At 35.3% G+C, this 20195-nt stretch overlaps 3 protein-coding genes across 3 annotated transcripts; all 3 read left to right on the top strand.

The window, feature by feature from the left end:
- Positions 1 to 3000: 3000 nt before the first annotated feature.
- LOC144998624 (aldehyde dehydrogenase 1-like) lies at positions 3001 to 8558 on the top strand. Its single transcript, XM_078958361.1, has 9 exons — positions 3001 to 3118; positions 3199 to 3341; positions 5985 to 6368; positions 6516 to 6605; positions 6895 to 7068; positions 7268 to 7405; positions 7496 to 7633; positions 7878 to 7939; positions 8111 to 8558. The coding sequence occupies exons 1-9, from the start codon at positions 3034 to 3036 to the stop codon at positions 8382 to 8384; spliced, it is 1488 nt and encodes a 495-aa protein (XP_078814487.1). The 5' UTR covers positions 3001 to 3033; the 3' UTR covers positions 8385 to 8558.
- A 73-nt stretch (positions 8559 to 8631) lies between these two features.
- Positions 8632 to 13754, top strand: GNL2 (GNOM-like 2). Its single transcript, XM_078958360.1, has one exon. The coding sequence runs from the start codon at positions 8952 to 8954 to the stop codon at positions 13131 to 13133; it is 4182 nt and encodes a 1393-aa protein (XP_078814486.1). The 5' UTR covers positions 8632 to 8951; the 3' UTR covers positions 13134 to 13754.
- A 3413-nt stretch (positions 13755 to 17167) lies between these two features.
- LOC145046157 (uncharacterized) lies at positions 17168 to 18307 on the top strand. Its single transcript, XM_078994457.1, has one exon. The coding sequence runs from the start codon at positions 17168 to 17170 to the stop codon at positions 18305 to 18307; it is 1140 nt and encodes a 379-aa protein (XP_078850583.1).
- The last annotated feature ends 1888 nt before the right edge of the window (positions 18308 to 20195 follow it).

Raw genomic sequence — 20195 nt, 5'->3', positions numbered from 1 at the left:
GGATTATTTAACCAAAATAAAAATGGTATTGACTTTTTAAAGTGGTTTTTGATGTTTAAAATCGGATATGTTTAACAACACACTTCTTGAATACATCATAGTATTTCTTTGAGCATCATCAATGGTTAAATTATCTTATGACTTAAAAAAAATTATCAACTCATTATTCATTTAACTTTAATCTCTAAGTAAATGATATTTCAAATAGCTAACCTCTTCCAATAGTTTTCTTATATATAAATTAACTAATATATCTAAAATATTTTATAAAACTCATTTATTTAATTAGTCACATTTTATGCATGTTTATCTCATCTTTAGCATTTTATTTAGAAGTTAAAATATCACCATTTACCTATATAAGTATAAGTCTTGATATTGAAAAAGAAAAAAGAATTTTATAACGTTTTTAAAGCTTTTTAAAACTTTGTATATTTATTTAACACTTAGTTATAAACTTGTTTTACATTTTTAGAAACTTGGATTGAAAAATGCTATACTTTGATACATTTTTTAAAACGAAAATACTGCTAAATGCTTTAAACTTTTTTTTTTTTTTTTAATAATTTCTTCAAGTTTTTATTTTTTTGATTTTATTTTTAATTTTCATAAAACATTCACACAACTTTTTCTTAATGCTTTTTAAAACATTTTTATTTTTAATTTTCATAAAACATTCACACAAATTTCAAAAGGATTATTAAAAAATATATATATATTTAAAATAGTAAATATATTTTCGTTTGAAAGAAGTTGTATAATGTGTATTGTTTTTATTTATATGTTTGTAGTTCAAGTTTTAACATAATATAAAACAAGTTTATAACTTTTTTCTAAACAACTATAAAAAAATTGATTTTTTTTTTTTTTAAAACAGTGTTCTAAAAAATTATAAAATTCTTTTTATTTTTGGATGATTCAAGTATTATGATTTTAACTTAGATAACTAAAATCTATAATGATCGTTAAGTCATATCTTTTATAGAAACAAACAAATTTGAAGTAATATTTCATAAGAGGGAAATGTAAACAAAAATAAATGTTCAATGGTTTAATTAGCATAATTAGAACTTAAATGACTAAATTATAACATTTGTGGAATTTTAATGGCCTAATTTTTTTAATGACAAACTAACTAACATGCTCCTAAATAATTTTATATATTTCAGACTTGAACCCATGATTTTTTATATATGAAAGTCACTTGTTATATTTTTTTTTGAACGACAGAAAATATCAGAGAGTCACTCGTTATTTATATCCTTATTGATAGGTCATTGACCATTTGGTTTCTTATGACCAGTTGGACCGGATGGTATGAGAGAGAAGTTTTCTTCATTTTTTGTGGGTCATATCCTTTTTTTCCTTACTTTTCTTTCTCTCACTTAAAAACCAAGGAATGGATAGGAAAGCCTTCCTTCATTTTTTTTAAAAATATATTTTATACATATGTTATACTTATTTTGTATGGAATTAAAAACCATGAGTTTTGATATGTTTTTTATATTTTTTTAATAGGTATATAATTTTATAAATATTAATGAAAATAAAAAAAAGAAAAAAAAATCTGATCAATAGCATAAAAGGAGAGAGTGTGGCACCCCCTCTCCCCATCTCTTTCCCGCAACTTTTTTCCCTCACCACGCAGTGGTATGCAGAGTCAGGAAAGCTTCCATCACCTCTTTCCCGCACCCACTCTGTCCAACCTTAACTCAAAACTCTTATATATTTTAATCTATTCAACAAATTTAAAAATTAAACAAAAAGCATGCCATTCATGTTTAACTATAAACATTTATTTCAGATTCCATTCCTCTTATTATAATTCCTTCGAATTTCATTTCTATGAAAGAATATCTTTATTCAAAAAATATTATTATGTGGACCAAAATAACTCTTGAGGTATGTTTATCCTTAATCCTTATAATGAGTTAATGACCATTAGCCTTGTTATTTATCCTTGTAATTGCCCAACTTTTTTATTGAAAAAACATGAGGTACAGCTATGCTTAGTTTTAATTTTTAATAATTGTTTTTTTCTTTTCCAAAATAATGTATCAAAAATAAGTTTACAGGGCAGCATGTATAATCAAATTATAAACTATTGTTTGCTTCTTTTCATTGAGTATGACGCATTTTTACAAATTTTCGATCATTCATAATCCACCGATTTCAACAAATAAAGGTTCAGTGGATCCCGCTGTCATTTTTTTTATCATGTTTTTAGGATAGACAACTGTAAATATTACACAACTTTTTATAAAAACTATTTTAAATTTAGAATATTTGTATACCATACATGTATACCTCCATGACCAAATTTATGGCTCCATACGCTACAAACTATCAAAGGGCAATAATTCCTTGAAGACAGTGATAATAACATAAGTCATTTTTATGTTTTGTATGTATGTAATTTGTCTCCAACCATACTCAATAAACGTATTTTACATGTGACAAGATACCTTCTAAAAAAAAAAAATTTAAAAATTGTCAAATACGATTTGCACAATGGCTATAAATATATAATCATCCTAATCTAACCCACCACAACTTTGTCTCAGCTAGCTAGTTAACTATAGTAGCCTGATATCAGTATAACACACATTAAATGTCGTGGGTGTTAATTGTAAAACTATTACAACAAAAATTAATTACTACAAAAAGAACGTATACACATTTTGACTTATAGAAAGGTGTCCTTTTTGCTACAACCTAGTAGTTATAGGTATTTAAAAAAAAAGGTTGTGGGAAATATTTAGCCGTTAAAAAATCCATATTAATATGTTTTTTTTAATATATAAATAAATTTACAGTTATCTAATAAAGTTGATATTTTATATTTACATATATTTATCATTACTAATTATCTTCTAAACCAACAATCGGAAAAACTTGCAAATAAATTTATGCACTTTTAAATGAATCTAGAAAATACTGTTTTGTGCTACTCGTCGGTAATGATAAAACTAACGAAGGCCTATATATAGCTCATATGAAGTCAAATTTTGAAAGAACAAAAAAGGGAGAGAAATGAGTTCCAAAAGTAATGGAGTCACCAATGAGATCAAGTTCACCAAGCTTTTCATCAATGGCCAATTTGTTGATTCCCTTTTAGGTATGCAATCATGGTTAGACATGTTTAAATGATTTTTTTTATATGTTTTTAACCTCAATTGAAACTACAACTACATACAGGAAAAACATTTGAGACAACAAATCCAACTACCGAAGAAATAATAACTAGAGTGGCCGAAGGCACAAAGGAAGATGTTGATTTGGCTGTCAAAGCCGCCCGTAATGCTTTCGACCATGGACCCTGGCCTCGTTTGTCTGGCGAGGTATGTTGCGCATACATGTATATTGTAAAATGGTATTATGATATAGTGATAGTTAGAAATCAAAATGTATAATAGTTGATTATTATGTATAGTTAGGTTTTAAGAATTAACACTCATACATAAATAGAAAGAAACTATATTGCTAATAAAGACAAAAATATCTTTTATACATGGAAATAGTTATAATCTAAAATGTATGACCAAGTAACTTCGTAATATATAAGGGGATAGAGAATATATGGCTACTATGTATTCAAACATAGCTATAACCCTCTAAAGTGTTATCGTTTTGGCTAAACCAGACCACCACCAAACCCCTGATCATTCCTTCATCAAATTCGATTTTTGTCTCATATGTAGTTTGTGTGATGTTCTTCTTCGTCTCGTCGACATCCACCTCAAAGATATTGGGATCGATTATTCATCGTGATCGCCATTATTCCATTCTCCGTCACAACAAAAAAATTTCACTATATTGTTTCTATTTCTGTAGTTTGTGGTTGCTTTTTTGCTTTCCTCCATAACTGTTTGCTCAATTCTACACAAAAATCGATATGATTCTCATCCAAAGATGTTTTTCTAACACTATTTCCAAGATTGTTACTACTTCTGCTTGCTACTGTTCTCTTCTATTGTTCTCCTCCGCCTCGCTTATAGAAAGAGAATAACCAAAGAGATTTTTCTATCCAAGGAATGGGATGATTATCCATACTCATATGAAAAAGAGTAAAGATTTGAGATATGCCAACAAGGTGTTCCATGAAATGTCACATGGATATGGTTACTTGCAGGGACGAAGCCATAATTTTTTTTTAGGGTGTTCCGTATACATAATTAGAATATATATATATATATATATATATATATATATATATATATATATATATATATATATATATATATATATAAAAGAGCAAAAATAAAAGGTTTTTAGAAATTTTGAGGGTTGGTCTGGGCTTACCCTGGCTCATGGGTGGCTCCGCCCATGGTTGCTTGTAATGTTATGATTTCAGGTTGGAGTTATGTAACATCTGTTATGGAGAAGAAATTCATACCCATTGTGGGAAATAAGAGAGGTGTTATAAAATAGATTGTTTATTAATAGTAAGGGTTAAAGCCCATGTAAATAGATATATAAAAATGGCTTAACCTAAACCGTAAATGTATTAGGCCTAAATCCTAATCACTAACATTACCCTCCCCCCCCCCCCCCTCCCCTTGTCTCCTCATAGTTTGATCAAAAGAAGATGATTAAACTGAAAAAAAAAGCAAAATAATAAACATAAATGAAGACAACAATAGTGGCAAAGCTATAACGATGGCTAGCAATGTCTATTCATCGGAAAAGAAGAGAGAAGAAGCGGGGGACAGAGGTGGTTCTGTTGTAAAAGAAGAAAGAGTTGGTGGTAGGAACAACGATCATGGAGCCTACGGTAGAGGAGTTCGGAGAAAGGAAGTGAAAGAGAAAGAGGGTCTCAGCTGCGACAGACGAAGACAATTCTGGCGAAATCAATGACTATAGTGTTGATAGAGGGAGAGGGGGACAATTGCATATTAGAGGTTGTCCAATGTAGAAGGTGCCATCAGAGGGAGGCAATGAAAACATCATAAGATGCCAACTCGGAAAATAGATCCAAAGAAGAAGAGGCCATCTGAAAAGGCAAAAGTGGACGAGGCAATAGAAAAATCCGATGAAGGAGCTATGGTTTGGTGTTGACGGTTGTATTATTATTTTAGAGGATAAAGAAGAAAGGAAAAAATATTTAAGCATAATGAAGGCACCATCGACGACTATAAAAGAAGGTCACCAGAGGTGGAGGACGACAGTTGCAGGTTGTAGTCAGTAGTAGCATTTTAACCTAGAGCTATGATATCATGTTATAAAATAGATTGTTTATTAATAGTAACGGTTAAACCTTATATAAATAGAGATATAAAAGTGGCTTCACATAAACCATAAAGGTCTTGGGCTTAAACCCTAATCACTAATAAGAGGTATTATGTGTTGGTTACTCTAAATGAGAATCAAATTAAAAAGAGGAATTTGCATTGCATTTGAACAAGTGTTGTGTTGTTTTGATCTATTATGCTTCGGAGGTCGGTTATATCTTTGCGATATCGATGGGTGGATCTTTGTCAAGAACTCCTACAATTGTTACAATGGAATTAGATGGACTAAGAAAACCATAATTGGATTGTTACTATGATATATCAAACAACCCAACAAAGGTCATAAATGATAACCAATGGAAGATGCTCATTATATTGAAAGAGTTCCTTCCATGATGAAACCTTATGCCATGTGAAAATAGTGCCTCTCTTGGTAACCGTTCTAGTGCTGATGACAAACATGTAGTTTTTAAATTTGATTTAACTGTCAACCAGTCATATTCACCAGATAAAAGTTTTAAATTTGACTCAGCTACTTTACATGTAAAGGACTGTATAATTCATTCTATTATATTTAATTTGGTTCTTGAGGAATTCTTTAAATGTTATGTTTTGAACAAACTAACTTTGTTTTTGTTCCATCATATTTCTCCATTTCACTCCAAATTTGATTACTGTGTATCAATAACAATCTGATTAAACCAACGACCAATATATTGTATCATACAACTATCATTTTTTTCCTATATTTAGGCACGGCGAAAGATACTGTTGAAATTCGCAGACTTGATCGAAGAAAATGTTGAAGAATTAGCAACCTTAGATGTGATCGATGGTGGAAAACCCATTAGTTTGTCTAGGTACTTAGAAATCCCAACTGTTGTAGAGCTATTTCGCTACTATGCAGGTGCAGCAGATAAAATCCATGGAACAACACTTAAAATGAGCACAAGTATTCATGCTTATACATTGCGTGAACCCATTGGGGTTGTGGGACACATCATTCCTTGGAACTTCCCTTCTCAAGGGTTTGCCATGAAGGTTGCATCGGCTTTAGCCGTGGGTTGCACCATGGTGGTCAAGCCGTCTGAACAAACACCTCTTTCGGCTCTCTTTTACGCTCACTTGTCTAAATTGGTGCGTTAAGTATTTTTGTTTACTTGAACCACAATATGAACAAAAATGAATGAATTGGTTTATAAATTACTTAAAACGGAAGTTAGTTTATCAATTTATTTTGATTCGTTTATGTTTTCATGTCTTTGATTTAATTTCTTGATGTAGGCGGGTATTCCCGATGGTGTGATTAACGTTGTTACTGGTTTTGGAGAAACCGCTGGTGCTGCCATAAGCTCCCATATGGACATTGATACAGTTATTCCTATCTCTTTTTTTTTTAACTCGTAATACTTATATGTTGCGTTTATAAGTCATAAATACCGATTTTTTTTTTCTTTTTCCAAATGGAGGTAAAAGTAATACTTTTAATATAATTTACAAACCTTAAATTATTGGATAAAAATGATACTAACAATAAAACATTAATAGTTAAACAAACAACCAAAAAGAAAAAAGAAAAAAAATATGGGGTAATATACAAAACAGAACGATTAAAATTATATTTTGTTAACGGATCTCTCTTTTTGTGATGTGATGAATCCAGGTTAGTTTTACAGGGTCCATGGAAGTTGGGCGTCTAGTAATGCAAGCTGCTGCTACAAGCAATCTAAAGCCCGTGTTGCTAGAACTAGGAGGGAAATCGCCTTTCATAGTGTTCGATGATGCAGATTTTGATAAAGCCATTGATCTTGCTATTTATGGAAATTTCATTAACAAAGTATATATATATAACTCAACCTTCTTTATTGGTATATTCTAAGGCCATGTTTCTTTTTGTTTCAATAATAAAGTTTGCTTTAAAATATTATAGAAAAACACAAAGTATGAGAAAAAAAAAGTAATTAAATATTTAAATTACGCCATGTTTGTAAGAAGTTATATACTAAAAGGCAACAAATAACTCGTTTTACATACAGGGAGAAATCTGTGTGGCAGGATCTCGTGTTTTTGTTCAAGAAGGAATTCATGATGCGTTTGTTAATAAGTTGGCGGAAAAGACGAAAGATTGGACGATTGGAGACCTTTTTGATCCGACCACTCGTCATGGACCTCAGGTATAACAAAATTATGGATTTCAAACTTAATTATTCATAGCTTTCATATTTCACATTATTTTACACGATGTTAACTTGAGTCTTATGTAGAACAATAAACAACAATATGAGAAAGTACTTTCATTGATTGAGCATGGCAAGAAGGAAGGTGCGACTTTGTTGACCGGGGGTCAATCTTTTGGAAAGAAAGGATATTATATCGAGCCAACCATATTCACAGATGTTACGGTATATAATTAGTTTTACTGACTCTGTTTGACTCGGATAAACTAGTTTATTGTAATTTGGTGTTTGATTAAACACAAAAAATATATAGTTTATCATAGCTTATAAGCCAGCCTATTGATAAGCTATATGAGATAATTCATTAATAAAATAACTCATGTTAAACTAAAAACTTTTTTTTCGGCTAACACGTCAAACAAAATCTTATGCATCTCTTACGTTTACATTTTGGTGTTTGGTTTTGAAGGATGATATGATCATAGCGAAGGAAGAAATATTCGGCCCTGTTATCTCTGTTCTCAAGTTCAAGTAAGTTTTTTTTTTCTAGATAGATTAGATACATTCACCTTAAAGTTCCATTTCTCTTATTTCAACCACCAAACTTTCCACTTTTACATATTTACACGCTAGAATATAAAGATTAATGGTTATTAAACCTAGGTTTACTTGCAACGTATATCTTAATGATGTATAATACAGGACTATTGATGAGGTGATCAAGAGAGCAAATGCCACAAAATACGGGCTCGCAGCAGGCGTAATGACAAAGAATATTGACATTGCAAACACAGTGTCGAGATCGATTCGAGCGGGTGCAGTGTGGGTCAATTGTTTTTTAGCGCTTGACAGAGATGCCCCTCATGGAGGATATAAAATGAGTGGGTTTGGAAAAGAATCGGGAATCGAGGGTCTTGATCATTATCTTCACGTTAAAACCGTGGCCATGCCAATATATGATTCTCCGTGGCTCTAGGCTTTTCGGAAATAGCCTATTGATCAAATAATGGTAAATTTTACATGTAAATTTACCATTATTTGATCAAAATAATGATATTCATCATTATTGTCAAGTAATGTATTATGAGAATAATATGCAATAAAGTGATATCAACAAATAACATGCCCCTTGGCTGTTTTGGTTTAATGATATTAACGAATAAAATTGACATGTATGTTTATTAAAAGGATTAAAAAAAAAAACAAACAAAAAAAAAAAAAAAAAAAAAAAAAACCCTATAATTTTAGAAGTGAGAAAATAGAGGTAGAAATATTCAAAAATTGAATAATAGCCACTGAAAAACCAAAATATAAAGAGTAATTTTAGGTACTACCATTCGGTTCATCCTCTTCTTTTACCTCACACCACCACACCCATCTTTCTTTCTTCCTTTTACACCTAGTTTCACATACTAAATTCCCAAATTACCCCTGTCTTTCACACATTATCCTCACTTCAACAGAGTAAATCTTAAAAAAAATGGTAATTTCATATGCTACCATTGCAAAAGAGATTCCGTCACTATTCAAATCGGTGAATTAAATGGGGAAACAAAACGAAGAAGAAGAGGAGGTGGAGGAAGAGGAGGAAGACGATGATGAAGATGATGACGAGGATGAGGAAGATGACGAGGACGAGGAAGATGACAAAACAATCAAAATCAGAAAATCAAAAGAGTTGGGAATCTCATGTATGTTAAATACAGAGGTAGGGGCAGTTCTAGCAGTAATCCGCCGCAGATCTGACCCGACCTCATATATTTACCAAGACGACGCCTTGGATTCAAATATATTGAGTTCTTTAAAATCACTAAGATCACTAATCTTCAATCCCCGCCAATCATGGCGGGCGGTTGATCCGTCAATCTACCTCTCCCCGTTTCTCGACGTCATCTCCTCTGACGATGTCCCTGCTGCCGCCACCGCAGTCGCCCTCTCCTCCATTTTAAAGATGCTAAAACTTGATATGTTTGACAAGAAAACACCGGGAGCTCGTGAAGCAGTGTCAAACGTCGTAATGGCAGTCACCGGATGCCGCCTCGAAAAGACACATCCGGTGACGGAAGCCGCCGTGATGATGAGGATTTTGCAGGTTTTAGCGGCGGTGATGCGCCACGCCTCCTCCGTCCTCCTTAATGATCATGCGGTCTGCACGATCGTCAACACGTGTTTTCAAGTTGTTCAACAGGCAACCAACCAAGGTGATCTCTTACAAAGAACCGCCCGCCATACGATGCATGATTTGATACAAATTATATTTTCGCGGCTCTTGGAGATTGAAGTCGGGGATTGGGAGAATTCAGAATCGGATACCGAAGACGCGACAGATGAAACCGGGTATGGAATCCGATGCGCGGTTGACATATTTCATTTCCTTTGTTCGCTACTTAACGTCGTAGGAATCGTCGATTCCGACGGGTCTCCGTCATTAACTGCAGACGAAGACGTGCAAGTTTTCGCGCTTGTGTTAATCAACTCAGCGTTGGAATTGAGCGGGGACGGAATCGGAAAACACAAGAAGCTATTACGAATGGTTAAAGATGATCTTTTCCATCATTTAATCCATTACGGAACGTCTTCAAGCCCGCTCGTATTCTCGATGATTTGCAGTACGGTTTTCAACATCTATTATTTCCACCGGAAATCGATCCGTTTACAGCTCGAGGCATTCTTTCTATTCGTTTTATTCAAAACCGCAAACCAAGGTTACTCGATTCAACTCCAAGAACTCGCGATCGAAGGGATTATAAACTTTTGCAGACAACCGACTTTCATAATCGAAGCCTACATAAATTACGATTGTGATCCGATGTTTAATAATATTTTTGAAGAAATCGGAAAAACTCTTTGCAAAAATGCATTTTTATTAGGCGGGACTGCTCCCACAAGCTTACAATTTCAATCTTTTGAAGGGCTTATGGTTTTAATCCATAATATCGCTGATTTTGTCGATAAACAAACCGATTCAGGTACGGGCCCGTACCCGGTTGAGATTACCGATTATAAACCGTTTTGGGAGGAAACCCCGGCGGATGGTACCGAGTCAGAAAAATGGATTGACTCGGTACGACTCAGAAAGGCGCAAAAAAGAAAGATAATGATCGCGGGAAGTCATTTCAATCGCGATGATAAAAAAGGGTTGGATTATTTGAAAATCTCAAAGCTAATTTCCGATTCCCCCGACCCGAGAGGCTACGCAATGTTTTTCCGATACACTCCGGGCCTCGATAAAGTCAAAATCGGTGACTTTCTTGGTGACCCGGGTGAGTTTAATCTCAAAGTCCTCAAAGAATTCACCGAGTCATTCGAGTTAACCGGGTTGGTACTCGACACTGCTTTACGAACATATCTAGAAACATTCCGACTCCCGGGGGAATCACAAAAGATCCATAGAATTCTTGAAGCATTTTCCGAACGATTTTACAATCAACAATCATCGGAAATTTTTGTGAGTAAAGATGCGGTTTTCATATTATGTTATTCAGTGATCATGTTGAACACCGATCAACATAACCCGCAAGTCAAAAAGAAAATGACCGAAGATGAATTTATAAGAAATAATCGCGCGATAAACGGAGGCAACGATCTCCCGCGCGAATACCTATTGGATCTTTTCCAATCGATCGCGAGTAAAGCGATCACGATCTTTGGTCAAACCGGTACCCCGATCGAAATGAATCCTAGCCGTTGGATCCAGCTCATAAACAAATCGAACTTAATCCTACCGTATGTCAAGTGTGGATTCGATCGGAGGATCGGGAGAGATATGTTTGCGGTCATTGCGGGCCCATCTGTCGCGACACTTTCCGCCATTTTTGAACATGCTGAAGATGAAGAAATTATTCATGAATGCATTGAAGGATTATTTGCAGTTGCGAGGATTTGTCAATATGGGCTTGAAGATACTTTAGATGAACTTCTATCCTCGTTTTGTAAATTCACAACTTTGTTGAATCCGTATGCTTCAGCTGAAGAAACTTTGTTTTCATTTGGGCATGATTTGAAGCCACGAATGGCGACACTTGCAGTTTTCACTGTCGCTAATAATTTCAAGAATTCAATTAGGGGAGGATGGAGGAGTATTATTGATTGTTTGTTGAAGTTAAAAAAGCTTAAATTGTTGCCACAATCGGTGGTTGATGTCGGGAGTTCTACCGCCAATGGCCGCCTGCATAGACGGGGGGAATCGGAATCGGTGATTAGCAAAGATCAAACGGGAAAGATCAACACCTCTAATTTAATGGCGGCGATATCTCATTGTTTATCAATGGAGAATCTAGAAGAGTCTTTAAACCTTGGGATAAGTGAATTCGAACAGAATTTGAAAGTTATTCAACAATGTCAAATCGGAAGTATTTTCAGTAAGAGTTCGACATTACCGCTGGATCCGCTGCTAAACCTTGGCCGGTCGTTGATTTTTGCGGCGGCCGGAAAAGGGCAGAAGTTTAGTACTCCGGTGGAAGAAGAGGAAACGGTTCAGTTTTGTTGGGATTTGATTCAAGCGATGGCGTCTTGTAATGTTCACCGGCTTACACAATTCTGGCCGACTTATAATGAGTATCTTCTCACTGTCGTTCAATTGCCGACGTTTTCACCGATTCCGTTTGCAGAAAAAGCCATTGTTGCGCTGATAAGAATCTGCTTGAAGCTTCTTGCGTCTAAGTCGAATGAAAAGGTTGCTGAAGAACTTATTTTCAAATCGATAAACATGATGTGGAAATTGGAACGGGAGATTCTCGATACCTGTAACGATTTCATAATCCAATCGGTTACGAAGATTTTAAACAAGTATTCAGGGAATTTATTGTCTCAATTAGGATGGAAAACTGTTCTTCATTTGTTGTCAATCACAGGTCGACATCCGGAGAGTTATGAACGTGGTGTCAAAGCGCTAATAAACCTAATGGCAGATGGTTCGGGGATTTCAGTAACAAATTATCCATCTTGTATCGATTGTGCGTTTGGATTTGTCGCGTTGAGAAACAGTCCGGTGGATAAGAACATGAAGCTGATGGATTTAATCGCGGATTCGGTGAAATTGATAGTCGAATGGTCGAGAAACGGTTACTCAGATCCGGGGAGTAATTCGAGCATAAACAGTTCGGCGTCCATTGATGATAACACGAAAGCACTCGGATCCATGAACATGTCAATGAATCTGTTCGTGAAGGTTGGAGAAGTTTTGAGGAAGACGAGTTTAGCGAGACGAGAAGAGGTAAGAAACTATGCGGTTACCTCCCTCCATAAAAGCTTCATAAACGCCGATGAGCTTTACTTCACTCCAAACAACATCATGCAATGCTTCAATTTGGTAATTTTTGCACTGGTGGATGATGTGCACGAGAAGATGTTGGAGTATTCAACAAGAGAGAACGCAGAGAGGGAAACGAGGAGCATGGAAGGGACATTGAAGTTGGCTATGGAGTTTTTTGTGGATGTTTATCTGCAATTCTTGAAGGTGCTGGTGGAGAGCCCTGGCTTCAAGACGTTTTGGTTGAGTATGTTGAGAAGAATGGATAGTGTTATGAAAGCGGATCTTGGGGTTTATGGAGAATCGAAAATGCGAGAACTGGTTCCTGGTTTATTGAAGAAGATGATCCAGACTATGCAAGAGAAGGAAATATTGGTACCTCAAGAAGGGAATGATTTGTGGGAAATCACTTATATTCAGATTCAATGGATTGCTCCTTCGCTTAAAGATGAACTTTTCCCAGATCCAGTTTAAATCTATGATTCAATTGTATTCACGATTTATGAAATTAGTATACAATTATGATTTGATTATGTCTCAAAAACGAAAATATCAAAAGCAGAAGCTCATTGAAGCAAAAAGGAAAAGGAATTGAAGATGAATGCCAGATTATCTACTTACATTCTGCACAAAATCAATGTCTTTCTTGATTATCTGTAAGCGTTATTTTTGAAATCTGAGCTTGCAGCTTCTCAAGTTTCTGCTTCTTCTGTTGCTCCAATTCTCTCTGAAAGTCGATTGCAATCTTCTCTAAATCCAACATTCGTTGTCTCTTTCTACCATCTAACGAAGCAAAAGCTCGTTTTCGCTCCATTGATCTGCGACTTACGATGAAAACCTTAATTGTCATGATTAATGCCGGAATTATATGTATCTGATTAAACAAATTAGAATTTGAGTGATAGAAAACCGTACCTCTTTCAGAACAAGAGGATGGAAATACTGGAAATTCAGAGACGAACCCAAATTTTACAACTTTCAGGTTGCAGCTATTAGAAATTGATCTTGAACCCAAATTCTTTTTTAGGGTTCTGCGTTCCTGTAACCGTATGGAGAGAGCTCAACAGGATGTGATGTTTGACCTTGCGTTTGACTTTTTAATGGGTTAATTTTGCATCATCTTTTTAATGTAGTAACCGGAAAATTATATAAAAGGTTCTTAATTTTTTACTTTTAAAATTCGGTTTAATCCTAAATCATTTTTTGGTGTGTAATAATAAGAAGTTATATATATATATATATATATATATATATATATATATATATATATATATATATATATATATATATATATATATATATATATATATATAGGGTAAAGTGAATATACCTAACAACCTTATATAAGCTTAGGTACCTAACCTCATTAAATTACGTCATTTTACATTCAATTTTCATTGCAATCATCCAAAGTCCTTAAAATTCATCCCTAAACTTGATTTACTTCAAAAAAATTTGGAAATTCATCATTATATTTCTCCTACATCCTTTCATTTGTAGCAGTAGGATATGAAACCTATCAGGTGGTATTCGATAGAAAGACGTGGTGTAAAAGAAATATATTGTTGAAAGTCCAAAGATTTTGGAAGTAATCAAGTTATGGGGTTGAAGTTTAAGAACCTTATACAACTACAATGTAAATATGATACAAATCGATGTAGTATTATGGAATTAGGTACCTAAGCTTATATAAAGTTGTTAGGTATATTCACTTTACCCATATATATATATATATATATATATATATATATATATATATATATATATATATATATATATATATATATATATATATATATATATATATATATTTGCATTTTTGTTATTTAGTAGGTTTTATCCTCTCACATTAGACATTTTATTTTCTTTTGTCGCCCATTTATTTTCTCTCTCTCATTGTAGAAGTTTCATCTACTTTCTTTCCCACCCACGATTAGAATACCACTAACACATCATCATCGACGATTAGAGCATATCCTCACCACCTCTAATTCTTTCACCTTTATCCCACCTCTATCTATGAGAAGGAATCAAGAATCACGTTTTAGAAGGTTTTCAGAAGGATATAAAAATAAGGGGGGGGGGGGGGGGGGGGGCGGGTTTGAACAACTGAAATATTATAAAAAGAAAGCTGTAACAAGAAGCTAGAGCAAAAACCAAACGATTGCATTAGGGAGTTTAACAAAGGGTTCTGAAGCCAATTATTCTGATGAGCAACACAGTTGAAAGCAAACAAAACAATATCATCAAATTATCTATCTTTTCTCGGTTTTATCGTGTCACAAATGCAATTATTTCTGAACTTCCATAAGGACCACCAAGTCGTGACAACTATAACTTCCGAAACCAATTTCTTTGTTACCAATATATGTAGAGAAATCAAGAAATCAGGTAAATCTCGAACAAAAAGAAGATTGGGGAAATTGATACCACACCATTGTTCAATTTTGTCAAAAACCTGAACAGCCACTTCACACTCGATCAACACATGACAGGAACTTTCAATAACTTTGGAGGAAATTGAGCATAAAACACAAGGAATGTCAATGCCATGACTGAGCAGGTTATCTTTAGTGGGAAGACGATCTAATGCCGCTCTTCATCTAAAAATATTAATTTTAACAGGGAGAATGTTATTTCACTCCAATTTAAGATTAGTAGATGTCCACTGGATTTCATCAATACGTATACGAGCATGTCTAACAATAAACCCATTCACGTTATTAAGATTCCAAATCTAGTAATCCGACTTGTCTAAAAAAACCACATAAAAAAGCAAGTTAAGAAGGCTATGAAAAAGAACATTCTGAGCACCACTTCGTGGTTAAATCAACCAACTCCACTGCCACTAATTATTCGCCCTTTTATCTGCAATAAGACAATTAATATTTGTATCAAGATTAGCCAATTAAGTGAAAATTCTTTCAAGCGACCTAGACCCCACCCAAGCGTCTTTCCAAAATCTAGTTCCTTTTCCGTCCCCAATCACTTTTTGCATAGAGTCTATAGGTAATCACCTGATTCCTATGAAGTGTAAGAACAAAATCAACAATAGAATACCAAATTTCCTTAGACTTCACTTTTCGGCCACCATCTATAAAACCACCATTCATGTCGTGAATAGATCTAATAATGTGCACCCATAACGTTGTAGGAGAAGTCTTAAATCTCTAATGCTATTTAAGGAGTAATTCTTCATTCAAAGCCATAAGAGAACCTATACCAAGGCTGCACTTTTCCTTGGAAGCAAGAACAGAAGACCATTTAACCCAAGAAATCTTCTTTTCCTGCAAATCGCCTCCCCAAAAAATATTATCACTAACCGCCTCCAGCCTTTAAGCAACCTTAGAAGGGATTTTAAACAAAGAATAGTAGTAAATACCCAAAGCACCAAGAACTGATCTGATCACAGTGAATCTACCACCAACAGATAACATTTTAACCCTCCAACCGTTTAACTTCTTCTTAAAGTTACTTAAAATCAGATCCCGTTAACAAATACGGGACATACTTTCTCCGAAAGGCACCCCTAGATAAGTGAACGGGAACTTATCAGCTTCACAACTGGCCAGATTGGTCATGTTTTGCACCACAGTAAAATCCACCCCAAATCCCCAATACCATATATTTTTTATTTATGTAAATTAATCTGCAAGCCTGACGCAACATGAAAACAATTTAAAATGATAATTAAATTCTTCACGTTTAATCTGGACAATCTTCTGATAAAAAGGGCATCATCCTCATAGATGTGAAACCCGAATCCCATCATTATCGATTCTAACGGGAGACTATAAACCCGTTTCCATAGCATCCAACATAGCTACATTAAGAGCTTCCATGACCAAAAGAAACAAAAAAAAAAAAAAAAAAGGGGACATTGGATCTCCTTGTATATGCCCATGCTCCAAACTAAATTCATTCTCAGGGTTACCATTAACTAACACTGAGGACATATCAAAAATGACACACATATTAATCCAACTTCTCCATTTAGTCTCAAACCCCATGAAATCCAACATTTTCAACAAAAAATTCCAAGAGACCGAATCATATGCTTTCTCAAAATCAACTTTGAGAATCATAGCCCTTTTCGTGTATTTCTTACACCATGAAGAAACCTCATTTATCAACAAAGGTCCATCAAGAATCTAATGCCCCTTTGTAAACGTAAATTGTTCAAGCCCAACACCTATAGCCTGTAAGCGTAACTATAGTAACCAAATATTTTGGTGTATATAGTTTTTAGGATTTTTGACAGGCTTGCAAATCAAGCTTTCATGTCCTATAATTAAGGGTGTATTTTTGCCTTTTTTTTGTGTGTTTTTCCTTTTTTACCTTTGTAGAACTTCTGTATATAAAGTGGTCTGTATAATCCAAAGGAAACACAGTTGGGGTTTTCTTCACTTTGCCTTTCATCTCTTTCACACGCATTCATGTTCCTTTTCTTTCATTCTGTGTAAAGTCTTTCATGGTATCAGAGCTTTATCATGGAATCTGAATCAACCATGACTAACGATTATGGTTCATCACCAATGAATAATTCTCATTCTCTTCCTGTTTTCTACAACCCTAATGCCATCATGGCTCACACCCATCTAACCAAAGAAAACTATGTAAACTGGAGTACCCTCTTCAAAACCCTTCTACGAGCCCACAAACTATTGTTTGTTATCAACACAAACCCGCCCCCCAAAACCCTAGCTGATGGCAAAGAAAACCCAGATCATGACACATGGAAGAATGCAACAGACCTTATCTGTTGCTGGATAAAAGGCATTGTTACCCCTGCTATTCAACCATACCTGAACTCCTGTGACACTGCTCCTACAGCGTGGAATGTTCTGGCTAAGAGGTTTGGCTCCACATCGGCCATCCAAATTGAAAACCTACAAGACCGCCTTCATAACCTCAAGAAACCAACAAACCTTTCTGTTTCTGACTATCTTCTTCAAGCCAAAACTATATCTGATTCCCTTATTGCTGCAGGAAAACCTCTTGAAGACTACGAACTTATTCAACAAATTCTTGGTGGTCTTGGTGCTGAGTTCAAAGAATTTCTCACCTCCACTTCTTCATCACAAGTTCGGCAGTCACTCAATCTCGATGACCTGACAGAGTTGCTTCTTAAGGAAGAAATGCTACAGAAAAATTTTGCAATCCCAGTTGAACAGGCCACAGCCCTAACTGCAACTAAAACCTCTTCTTCTCAACCTCAATCATCATCATCATCTCGACCCAATAACAACGGGAATGGAAGTCGAGGGAGTCGTGGTCGTGGTAACTCTAATTTTGGTAGAGTCGGAAATCAGGGGAGAGGTAATTGGGGCGGTCAACAGTGGAACAATAGTTACAGTCAAAATAGTCGAAATAATAGAGGTGGACGTGGTGGTGGTCGCACAAGAGGTTCGTTTAGAGGAGGAAATCCTCATGGCAGGGGAATTCTAGCAACTCCTTTTAACCTTGGTCACTTTCCTGATCAAAATGCTCCATGCCAATTGTGTTATCAGTATGGACATGATGCTAGAGTTTGTGCACAACGTAACAATGCTGCACACTTCTCACAATCTGAACCATATGTTTTAGACTCGGGTGCTACGAACCACATGACACCAGATCCCTCCAACTTCTTTGAGTATTCACCATAAACAGGTAAAAATTCAGTGACTTTTGGTAATGGTACAAGCTTGCCTATCTCTTACATTGGTAAATCTTCTTTTCTTCATGAAAATCGGTATTTTAAGATGAACAATGTTTTGTTTATTCCTAAGTTGCACAAACCTCTGTTATCCATTCGTCAATTCTCTAAGGATAATAATTGTTTTTTTGAACTTGACTGGTGTGGTTTTCGTGTTAAGGACATTCGGACGCGGCAGATCCTTCTTTCTGGTCATAGCTCTGGAGGTCTTTATCAGCTATCATTCAATCCAAATACTTCTCATAGTCCAGTTGCCCTCTTAGGCGAACGGTCAACTCCCAACACTTGGCATGATCGCTTAGGACATCCCTCTTTTAATGTCTTTAAAGTTCTTTGCAGCAAGTTTAAATTACCAATAAATGGCAAACTTTCAGAAACACATAGTTGTCATGTATGCCCTATGGGAAAATCTTCTAAATTAGCATTTGTTCCTAGGAATTTTAATGCTCTTCATCCTCTTGACATGCTTCATCTTGATGTTTGGGGTCCTGCCCCGGTTCAGTCTATGAATGGTCATCGTTTTTATCTATCTATAATTGATGATTTCTCTCGTTATGTGTGGCTTTTTCCATTATTTCACAAATCTGATGTTGCTAATGTTTTTGCCATTTTCAAATGTAACGCCCGTGTTTCTAGGCTTGCCATTTTTAGCAATGTAATAGTCTAGGTTAACCTTGTAACTCAACTTGAAATAATAAGAATGTATTATTTGTGAATTATTTGAATTATGTGATTTATGTGTGTATTTTCTTAATTTTTATAATTTAATGAATTAAGAATAAAATAAGCGTCAAAATTTAAGTGTGAGATAAGCCCGACATCTTTGCATAAAGTTGTAGTGGTCGAAACAAGGATTCCGGAGATATAAGGAATGCCAAAATCCGAGTTATAACGAAGAAGTTATGACCTGTCGAAGTTTCGCGACAGAACCGGTACGACACTGAGTGACGTAAAATATGAATTTAAGATAGAGCGATATTTAGCCTTAGCAATCTAAACGAAATTCGTAGATTTCGTTAAACCGAGAGCATGCATAAAAGGAACGCCCAAATCTGACTTCGTATGAGGAAGTTATGATTTTCTGAAGTTTCGACGTGGTAGTATGCAACCCGAATACTCGATTTGAGATCGAGCGGTTTTTAGCCGAAACAATCTAAATGGGAAACGAAGATCTCATTGTTAGTAGCGAAACGATGACAAGTTAGGCGAGGACGGACGTCAGACGAAAAAGTTATGAATTTATAACGAAGTTTTTCTGTCCCGGCCTTCTAAAAATAAATAATAAAAATAAAAGTCAAAATTAGCCGACGGAGTCTAAATGAAAGTTGTAGAGTATGCTCTGACCTTCGCGTGGATATAAAGAACGTCGAAAACGGAGCTCGTATGCGAAAGTTACGCAATTTAGAAGTTTGACAAGTCAATTACGCCCCGCGTAATTTAAGTACGCCCCGCGTACTAGTCGGTTGCAACTTGTCTGACCAATACTCGAGTGCCACCAGTCGACGCACGCAGTGACGTCAAAGTACGCCCCGCGTAATTTGAGTACGCCCCGCGTAATCCCAGACCCAGCAGCCTATAAATAGAACTCGAATTCAGCCATTTTCTCTTGTTCAAACTCTTCCCTCTCTCAAAGTTTTGCCTCGATTTGCGTGCCAATTATACCCCAAAGCCCCGGTAATATTCCCGAGCCCCGAAGTAAGATCCGAAGCCCCGAGGATCCCGAAGAGCGTTATTCCCGAGCCGAAACGCTGCCCGCGAGGAGCCCGGTTTTGCGAAGATCTTCCAGATCTACGGAGAAACACCTCTTTTACAAGCCGTAGTGCTGCCCGATCATCTTT

This window comes from Lactuca saligna, chromosome 5 (assembly GCF_052625555.1).
Source record: "Lactuca saligna cultivar CGN05327 chromosome 5, ASM5262555v1, whole genome shotgun sequence".
NCBI classification, from domain to species: domain Eukaryota; kingdom Viridiplantae; phylum Streptophyta; class Magnoliopsida; order Asterales; family Asteraceae; genus Lactuca; species Lactuca saligna.
Note: the sequence above shows the minus strand (reverse complement) of the source record. Positions and strands in the feature narration are given on the sequence as shown.